Source organism: Clytia hemisphaerica, unplaced genomic scaffold (assembly GCF_902728285.1).
Source record: "Clytia hemisphaerica strain Z4C2 unplaced genomic scaffold, Clytia hemisphaerica genome assembly, whole genome shotgun sequence".
NCBI lineage: Eukaryota > Metazoa > Cnidaria > Hydrozoa > Leptothecata > Clytiidae > Clytia > Clytia hemisphaerica.
Genome location: NW_027103890.1, coordinates 698,055 through 707,990, shown reverse-complemented (window position 1 = coordinate 707,990; position 9,936 = coordinate 698,055). Strand labels below are relative to the sequence as shown.

The window sequence follows — 9,936 nt, the reverse complement described above, 5'->3', positions numbered from 1 at the left end:
AGGCAGTAAAATTATTTAGATTTTTTTCGCTTAACATTGATTTACACGGTTTTTTTTATAAGAATGTTGTTTTTTAATTTATCATGAATATTCTTAACTTTTTGGGGAAAATCATCTTGCAGTATTCTTAGGTGTGAGTTCAAGCCCAACAAAATTTAGCTGTTGTTTATTTGTTGTTCTTCCATATGTAATACATACCTCAGGCAAAAATTTGGAACCTTTTAGCATTGATGGGGAATTGGCAATTTAATGGTAGATTGCACTTAAAATGGCCAGTTGCCGAATTCCATGATAGTGTTGTTCTTCCATATTCTAAATATTTTGGCAAATTTCATCATGAATATTCTTATAAAGTATATTCTTATAAAAGAAATGTACTGCAAGCTTGAATATTGATTATATTTTTATAAATCCATGCTAATTCTTTCAGGCTCTAAAAGTCATTTCCAGAAAGAGGTTTATAAATTAAAATAGATTGACGTCCTTTTTGTTTACCCATAAAAGTGATCTGATGACTTTACTCTTTATATAGGAATTTTTGAACCTCTTCCGCTAAGATATGGCTCGTAAAAAAAGCTTTAAAAGGAGTTATTACTTATTAGGATCTGTGATATTTCCATTAATGTTGGTTATCGTATACTCAGTGTCCAAACAAAACTTGGAATCTTTACTCGGCTCTTCTTGCAATGTTCAAGCTAATATTTAGGAGAACTTTGATAAGGAAAAGTTCTTACAAAACTCTTTTATAAGACGTCCTTCTTCCGTCCCCAATCTCCTTAGCCAAGTGGCTTAAAGTCGTTTAGACGAAAGCAAAACAGATGTACTTGAGATTAATTTTAGAACGTAGCTCGGCCTTAATAATCAATTTTCGGATTATGTCATATAGCTTAATTTATTATTTCGGATTCTTCATGGATATATTTTTACAGAAGAATGGATTCATTTCATTTTTTGTTTCTGTTTTGACCGAAATGGTGATTGGTGAGCAATTTTGATTTGAATTTGAATCGTCAAGCGTGGCTTTTGATTGTGAGATCCAAAAGGTCAAGTTTTCTTGACTTGAACGCCATGCAAGGATTTCAATAATTGTTCAAAGTTTTTGTATAATGGGTACTCTACTAATATACTCTCAGGTTAAGTCAGAGGTTCTTTAAATTGTGCTTTTATTCAGTCTATTTGAAGTTATGAAGGCTCGAGTTATGGAGACTTTACTTCATCATGTTTTGGGGGGACTGGGTACGAATTTGTTCTATTGGATCTTCTCGTGGTCAGAAAAATCTCAGAGCTCTAAAATCACGTTTTTATTGGAGCATAATTTTGACGCCACTGGATGTTCGATTTTAATTTAAGGCTAAGAATGTTTTCAAAGTATTCTTATTTTCACCATTCTGTGAGTTTTTTTTGTATAATTTTTTAAGAAACTGGGTGCGTTAGAGTCTGCTGTAATTCAGAATATTCTTAGGTTTTGGCCATCAAAGCCTTATGTTCTTATATAGTTTGTTCTTTATAGCGTGCTCTATTTAAATTGGCATTCCGCACTTTACATCTTTCAATATATTTTTCTGAAGACAGAAAGATATGATTAAAAGCAATATCTTGTTGAAAAGATTTTAAGTAGATTTTATGCGGATAATTTCTAAAAGTTTTAAAGTCTTTCTAAAATGAGGATTTTTCTACTGTACCAAAACTTTCAACCGGCCGCAGACTATGGGTTCATCTATATCATCTATGGATATTCCCGCTTGTAAATCAAGTTTTGTTCGTTAGTAGTTGATACATTAGTATTCAGGACTTACTTCATATTGTTTGTACATAAAAGTTATCTTTAAAGTTCTGTTTCAATGATCTTAAGTTATCAAAAATATCAACAAAATTTTTTTTTCCGGCCGGCCGAATGAGAGCTTTTTTCCTTCACCCGCATTCCGGAAACGCTACATTATTTTATTTTCGCCTCAGTAGAAATGTAAGCGGGTATGAACTAAAAGCTCCGCTGAAGGTGAAGGTTTCGTCTCCATAAGATAAGAACAGCAAATATCAAAGTAAACATAGCAACCACAGGTGAGTGGTATTGTGGGTAATGAGATGAAAAGGAGGCTAGTGTGTAACCAAACCCTTTGAAGGTAGTCCCTACCGCCCCACGAACGCCTGTGATAAAGCTTGAATCTTGCGGGTTGACCGTCTGTAATATCAGAAAAGTGTTGGTCAACTGTCCTTGGAAGTAAATGAAATTTTTGGTGATGTTTAATATGGCGAAGAGTAGAATCTGTTTTGGGAGAATATCCAACACTCCAATGTTTGTTAGCATGAATGACGTCATCATGGCTGAACTTGCTGCTAAGGAGGTTACGTATAAGTAGAAATTACGCTTGTTATCGATGAAGAAACCATGTTTGACAAGAAGTAAGGTGGCAGCTAGCGTGAACCAGTTTGATGTCATGACGACTATAAGAAGTGTGCTGAGTGACCAATGATATTCAGACGGTGCGATGATAGTCATGTTTGAGATGAAGGTGCCGACACTATACCGAACCATACCGTACGCCAAGCATAGTGTGATAATATCGAATTGAAGAAGATCTGAATATTTCATCAGGCTTGTTGATGATGGATCTGGTCTTCCTGGAGCTGCCTTCGTTTCATTATTTAGATGTTTAGTGTTTGTAGGTGACTTCCTTTGGCAATGTTTATTCTGGTGTGCTGAACTGATCTCTTTAATATTCAAAGATTGATCCAATTTCTCGGCAGTTGTCTTTTGACCAGATGAATCAGAATGGATCTTTTGATTTTTGGAATCTATGATTGCCAGATTCTTCGATAGATTGGTGACTTTGTAATATGAAACGACGGCGAGAACAAAAGAAAATACAGCAATGACAAGATTGACCATATTGTATTTGTCTAGTTTCAAATATCCGATTCGGATTCGGAATCCGGTAAATAGAATGGGTAATCCAGCACCGATGTTCATTCCCAGTTGGTTAAACACTTCATACCAACTGATTACTGTCTTCAGCTTTTCTTGTTCGTTTTGGTATGATCGACGAACTTCTCCTGTGAAATATTGATTTGAGAAAAATTAGGACTAAAATTAGGTGTACGGACAAAAGCGGAACAGATTCCATATATCTGAAAAAGCTAATCGAAAAACACTAAAACTTTTCCCACATCATATGACAACAATCAATACAGTGCCGTAGGAAGCATTTCTTATTGGGGGGGGGCTGAAGTTTAGTGACACCGCGAGGGCCAACCATGGTTTGGCCCGAGGGGGGAGGGATTTTGAAAATTTAAGCTCTAGATTGCTTGAAATGCACTCAAAACAAAATGCTTTCAAGAAAAAACAAGAAAAACTTTGCATTTTGCCAAATAACCATTTTTGAAAAAATTATTGGGGGGCATTGCCCCCCTTGCCCCCCCCCCCCAGTTGCTACGGCACTGATCAAAAGACCAATGAATTGTAACGACCCAAAATCTTAATATACAGTCTTAAAAGGTCTTCTTTATCAGACGGATTTCCATCTCAGTGAAGTATATTGCGAGACTTTTCCGTCTCACAATTCTGCAAAATTCAGCGAAAAAACCTTGTATATTGAATAAACCTCATAATTCATGATTCGTTTTCTCTGTATTTCAAAAACCAAATGATTTTTAGGGCAGAAAACTTAGTAAGTAAGTCTGCGACCGCAGTCGGAGGCGATCCGAAGGCTCCTCTTTCGATAGCTATCTACCCGAAGGTAGGGGAGGGCGCCACTCTTTCTCCCTGGATTTCTCCACTTACCCTTGATCCTTCTCTTAGGTGCTGAGCATCAAGCAGAGAGGCATCAAGTACCATTTTGGAAATCTTTGGTATGACCCGGCTGGGGGTTGAACCCGCAACCTTGCGAACCGTAGCCGGATGCTCTACCACTGTACTACGGTCGCTAAACTTAGTACAGGAACACAAATTTATTCGAGTTATGGGTACTTGTTTATTGTTAACTTAAAGGACGAGAAGACTTGTTCAAAATAAGGATGCAATCAAACTATAGCCTATAGATGTCGTGTATGTATGAGTTAAAGAGACTCTGTTGTGCAAAAGAAATATATACGTCTTTCTTAGTTAAGTATTGTAAGTTAGACTTCAGCTCATCCTCTAGCGAAAAGAGTTTCTCATAGGAAAATATAGCGCTATAGAGGTTCAGACTAAGGTTGCATACCTTTTAATGTTCAAAACCAAAAAACTGAAACTGTTTCACTAAACTGCAAATGGTTTGGGTTTGTTTACCTAAACAAAGAAGCTGTTACATTGCTAATTCGATTTCTAGGATCTTGCCTGAAGTCACAGCAACGAAAATCAAAATGATAGCCCAGCGGAAGAAAACATTAATAAAGCTTAGGGCTTATGCATGCATGCGCTTAGTGAAACAGCGTAAACAAGGTGTAGTGCTTGGTTAGAATAATGGTTTAGCAAAACAAAAAATCAAATGGGGCAGTTTGTTTGCTAAACCCTTGGTTTAGCGAACGAAGAAAACACAGAAAAAAGACTGTTGGCTTTGATCGTCTGTTTAGGTAAACTTTTAAATGAATCAATGCGTTCGCTAAACCCTCTGTTTCACTTTTTTGGGTTTTTGGCTAAATGGTATGCACCCTAATTGTAATTTAAAACTGAGGAAAGTGTAAACTCTCACCGATGACTGCAGTTTGCAACGATTCAGTGAATCCCATCAAAAACCGCCCGAGAATTACCAACCATAGATGTCCGTGTAAAACATAAAGAAAATTCCCGCCAAAAGACAACAACATTACGCCCACCACCACACGCCTCAAATTTCTCGTGCGGTCCGTGTAACGCCCAATAACGGCGCCACCAATAATTTGTGCCACCGAATATAAAGCCTCAGTTACACTGTAATAAATCACTGCTTGGGCTGTTTGGATATGGAATCGATCTTTGAAATAATAGAGTAGAAAATATTTGGTTGTTTGGTTTTCTAGCCCATATATGAATATCATTAAATAAGCCAGCCATTTGAAGGTTTCTCTTTGATGAAGCCATTTCGTGTAATTCATATTAAATTGTACGGGTATTTGAAATATAAAACGTTGATACCACCATATTTTGTACGATACCTCGCATTATACAGTCTTTTAGAGATTTCAAGAATATGTCTGAAAATGAATTAACATGCTTATCACATCAGCAATCGCATGGGCAAAGAACATTCATTTATTTAATTCAATTTAATTTAATTCTAAAAATAAGTCTTTTCTTATAAGAACAGGTAAATTTTATGTTCTTATTTTTACAAAATTCACAAGCATAATTGTTCTTACTCGGTTCTTATTTCTTTCATAAAAAGTTACAAAAGGGCTGGTATTTGCCAAATCCATTCATGAAATAGGAAACTAAATTTTGGCCAAATTTAAGCCTCCTGATTTTATTGAATTGTTCTTATAAGAAAATGGGTCGTATGGTTAAATATAAGGTCACCAAGGTTGCATGCGTGGATCATAGCTCCCAGAATTGAAACGCTCGCTGAGCTCTTTATTTATCTTGTTGATAACGTGCTTCAATAGCGTAGCCCTAATGTTCTTCCGACACGACAAAAAGTGGGGAAAACTTTTACTATCATGAGCTTTTTTGGATTAAAAGTTATTGTCCTTCAAAGTAGGCAAAAAATGGCCAACAATGGGCAAAATAGACCCATTTTGGAGGGCTGTAACTTTTGATCCAAAAAAGATATAAGAAATTTGAAAACATACTTGAAATCAGTGAAGTTCAAAGTTTCAAAAAAATATAAATTCAAACTTTTCTATCAAGAAAACAAATTCTTAAATTTGATATTTATTTTCGAGATTTTTAATCATCCACTTAAAATTATTTTTTCAACGGGGTATTACTTTTAATTATATTCTTTCTCCTTCAAGAGGAATGTATCAAAACGTTCGGACTGCTATTTTTTTTGGATAAGACTTGAGTGTAAAATTTTGCGACTTTTTCCATCATTTCTAGTTAAGTTTTAATTTTTTCGAGCTTCGAACTTCTAACAGTTTTACCACTAACTCGTGCTTTAAAGATTTTAGAGTAAAACAATCGAATTTTGTTTGCAATCTGAGGAAAATGTTGCTAGTACTCTCGGATTTTAAACAGATTGGTAGAAGGGCGTCTCGAGTTCTAAATTCCATGTGATTCCTAGTAAAAGACACTAAAAACTTCTTTTTCTCTTGGAGAAAGGTTAAAAAAGTCATAGTCATTTTATTGTAAATGCCTCCTTACCACAAGGAAAAGAAGAGAGGGTTTTGCAAAAAAGACTTACCTTTTTAGACTAGAAACTCAACTCAAATTTATTTCGAAAGCATCTGCTAAACTACCAACCACGCCTAAGTAATCTCCTGAAAAAGCAATCATTAATTCTATTGTAAATGTGACAATGTTTTAAAATGAAAACTTAATACTATCTGCTAAACGCTTATTTTGATGTATCTAATAAAGCCTCTTATTAGTTAACTTTGATTTTGTTTGTTTTGTTTCCTGGTTAGTTCTACACTAGTTCAATCTGGGCTGAACAAATCTTTATCTTTTGGGTTATAAGTTAGCGAGTATAGTCCTTTCTCAGTGACTTGATGGGAAGCAAAATTACAATGGGCTATTCCAGAAAAAATTTGTACTCCCTATGTTGAGGGTCTTGCTTGGAAAGAGTGACCCCCTGGATTTTGTTTTCAATTTTTCAGGGCCTCCATGGATTTTTTCTTTTCATTTTTCCACCACCCTAGATTTTTACATTCTAAAAACCAAACCCCCTGGATTTTCTTTTCCATACCACACCCTGGACGTCACACCTCCTCAACGTAGGGGGTACAGACTTTTTCTGGAATAGCCCAATAGGGTATGGAAGAATCTTTTCCATTTCAATAGGTGAGTGATTTCCATTTATTCTCAACTTCAGTTGATCTAGGATCTAAGGTTTTCAAAAAAATGTCGAATTAGGCTTCTTCTGTAAGTGAATTCTTGGGGATGTATTTTTCATGTTTTCAATTGTTTTTATTTATGAGCCTGGGGACGAGTTTCTCGCTGTTGCTAGAATTGGCCCTTATTCGAATAACCGGAAAATTACTGATGTTTTGTCGAGGAAAGGGTACGCACACGGTCAACTGCTGATTAAGGGCTGAAATCTAGTTTTTCCAGTTTTTCCGAATATTATTTGAGGGTATATTGGAATCACTAGGTTTTTGGTTGATTTTTCCATGCAGATGGCGGATCCCCACCGGTCTGTGATTAGTTAGATAAAATGGAAGCGAAGATCACTAACATTCTTCTTTGTGTACTGCAATCGCAACAAGTAAAGGAAATATTTCAAAACACATTTTCGGTCTCTCGCAAACAGTGTTACCGTATGGTTGGTTTCGAATGCAAAGAGAGAGAGGGAGTTTTGTCGCTTTTTTATTTCATTTGTTTATCAGTCAGTTTATATTCAGACAGGAGACCGGTTCTGTATTTTTATAATCTGGGTACGAACTGTGAGGCAGAAACCAAATTTCGAAACGTGCGTTTTCTCTAAGAAAGTGTGACCAGTGGAAGAATGACAGAATTTGATTGGCTGTGTTTTCAACCGTCATTAGGATGTGGGAAATTCAAATTCTCTCCCCTAACCATGCTATATACTTCGCCATCAGTATATAAAATAAGAAATCATAGCATGGATCTCCAGGCTAGTTTATATTGGGTTCTAAACTAGTTTAATTTTCACTGCCAATGATCTACACTGGAAACTTTGGGAAGAATTCAAATCAGATAGAGATTGTGTGCTCGTTGAAAGGACATTTGTGAGTGGAATAAGTGTTATCAAATAAAGAAGGAAAATTAATTTAGCATTATCTTTGCTCGATGATAACTTACTCTTCATTATTCCTTCAACGAGCACAAAAGCGACATGAACAAAGCGGCCGAGGTTAATAGTAAATTTTGCGAACACTCTTTTTCCTCGCGGTATTCTAGCGGTATTTTTTAATTCTTGTAGAAATGATTATTGTAGCATGTAATTGCTAATTTGAGAGGGGAATTCTCATCGGTTATCTTCAATTTTGATATTGTCTTTGATTAGGTATCTGATGTAGACGAAGTCAATCTATATTTGGCATTATGAATGGTATTGAACGAAGTCTTCCTGTAATATTTTCTTTTTGAGTTTATGGGCTTAACCTTTCCGAAATGGATCATCGATATGATGACCAAGCTAATCTCATAACAAGTCATTCACTGCGCACTGCGCTCTTTTTCAAAGGGATTTTACTAATGTGGTGGAGCCGAATGCATGCTAAGCGCGAAGTAATCAATATCTACTCGGAGATTATGACCAGACAGGCATAAACCATCCGGAAAACGTTGAATAAACGATAGATTTACGTTGAAACAACGGTGTATGCCTTCTAGGTAGATTTCTCCAGTATTTCTTTTATTATCATGGATACTTATATGTTTTGCCATTGTAATTTTGTGAATTCGTTGTCTTTGCCTTAGTTACCAGGCGACTCTTTCAATAACCAGGTTACTCGTCCCTGTTAAATATTTCGTGAAGCCGGACAACGCTAATCAACTTTGTTGTAAGAATAAGAACCAGTCACCATTCTGAGCTTCAAATTTTCCTTATCCTCTTGCTCTTATACACCCCCTTCTCACAGACCCACTGGGACCCCAGTTGGCCAAAATATCGTCCCAGATGGAAAATTATCCTCCAAATTTTGTGCCCACTGAAAATAATCAAATAAACCAATCCTCACTACAAAATATTTGCTATTTTTTTCATCCCCACTGAGTTTTCTGACTTGAATTGAAATTCCCATCCATAAACAATATGGGAATATCAATCCTCATTGAGTTTCAGTCCGTTTTATCCCCACTGGCTGAAAAAATCCGACCAGGTCTGTGAGAAGGGGGTGTTCTTATTTTTAGGGCAAAACTTTGCTCAAAGCTCTTTGTTCTTGTAACAATTGTTCTTATAAAAGAGAAAAGGTTTGCATTGTGGTGAACTGAAATTAAGACTTACTCAAAGTACTGATTGTTTACAAAAATTTGTATCCATAGCAACAAATAGCAAGTTTATATCCTTGGGAAATTTTCGAAAAAGAGCAAACAATCTCTCTCAACCTCGGAAGTCTGAATCAAATAGAAAGAAGCCGGTAAGGTTCTATTTTCACTGCAAAATTAATTAAATTTTGACATGTATTTTTTTACGTTTGAATATTTTTGAAATAAAAGTGAAATGGTCTGGCTTTTTCTATTGGAATTATTTATTCTAAAAGTATGAAGATTTGATTATAAAATCTTTTTGATTTTTGGCGATATACTTTTGATTTTGAAACTGGGAATTATGATATGTTGAAAGCTAACTATTAGAATTTCCTTGATTTCAAAATGACTTTTCAGACCGGCTTGGGACCGGGTTCAGCTTGAAGGAAACGATCAATTCAGTTCTTTGGACTAAAAAGGTATGCAAAAATAAAAATCGCATGCATTGTTTTCACTTTGGATATTTTCTTTATCTCGGTGAGTTGTTAGTATTTGTGGTACTAGTCATGCGTGTGCGGGTTTGAATATTGAAGACATCCTTTTCTCACTCCCCTGGTAAAGAATTCTAATTGGATGGAAATCGGCTTCGTTTTTGCAAATACACGCTTTTTTTATAAAAATGGTGTAAATCCATTTCATCATGGATATTCTTAACTTTTTTTGGAAAATAATCCTAAAATATTCTTACAGCATTCTTAGGTTAGGATCCTAATTCAGACTAGATTTAACATTTAGTACATAAAATTCCATGATGGTGATATCTTAATTTTTTGGCCATTTTCATCATGGACATTCTTATAAAGTGTATTCCTATTAAAAAAAAGCGTGTAGGGATTCGGATGGTTTCGATCGTGGAATCGTAAATTTACACTGCATTAAGACTTCATTGG

General features: G+C 35.6%; 1 protein-coding gene across 1 annotated transcript; it reads right to left on the bottom strand.

Annotated features, from left to right (window-relative positions):
* Positions 1-1,901: 1,901 nt before the first annotated feature.
* Positions 1,902-5,056, bottom strand: LOC136808591 (uncharacterized). The gene is made up of 2 exons (XM_067065125.1): positions 4,668-5,056; positions 1,902-3,051 (listed from the first exon to the last, which is right to left on the bottom strand). The coding sequence occupies exons 1-2, from the start codon at positions 5,047-5,049 to the stop codon at positions 1,979-1,981; spliced, it is 1,455 nt and encodes a 484-aa protein (XP_066921226.1). The 5' UTR covers positions 5,050-5,056; the 3' UTR covers positions 1,902-1,978.
* Between the last annotated feature and the right edge of the window lie 4,880 nt (positions 5,057-9,936).

Excerpts from the sequence above, each read along its gene's own strand:
- LOC136808591 (XM_067065125.1), bottom strand. The coding sequence starts at position 5,049 with ATGAATTACACGAAATGGCTTCATCAAAGAGAAACCTTCAAATGGCTG. Across the intron at positions 3,052-4,667 it reads GTTGCAAACTGCAGTCATCG|GAGAAGTTCGTCGATCATAC; the intron begins GTGAGAGTTTAC and ends AATATTTCACAG.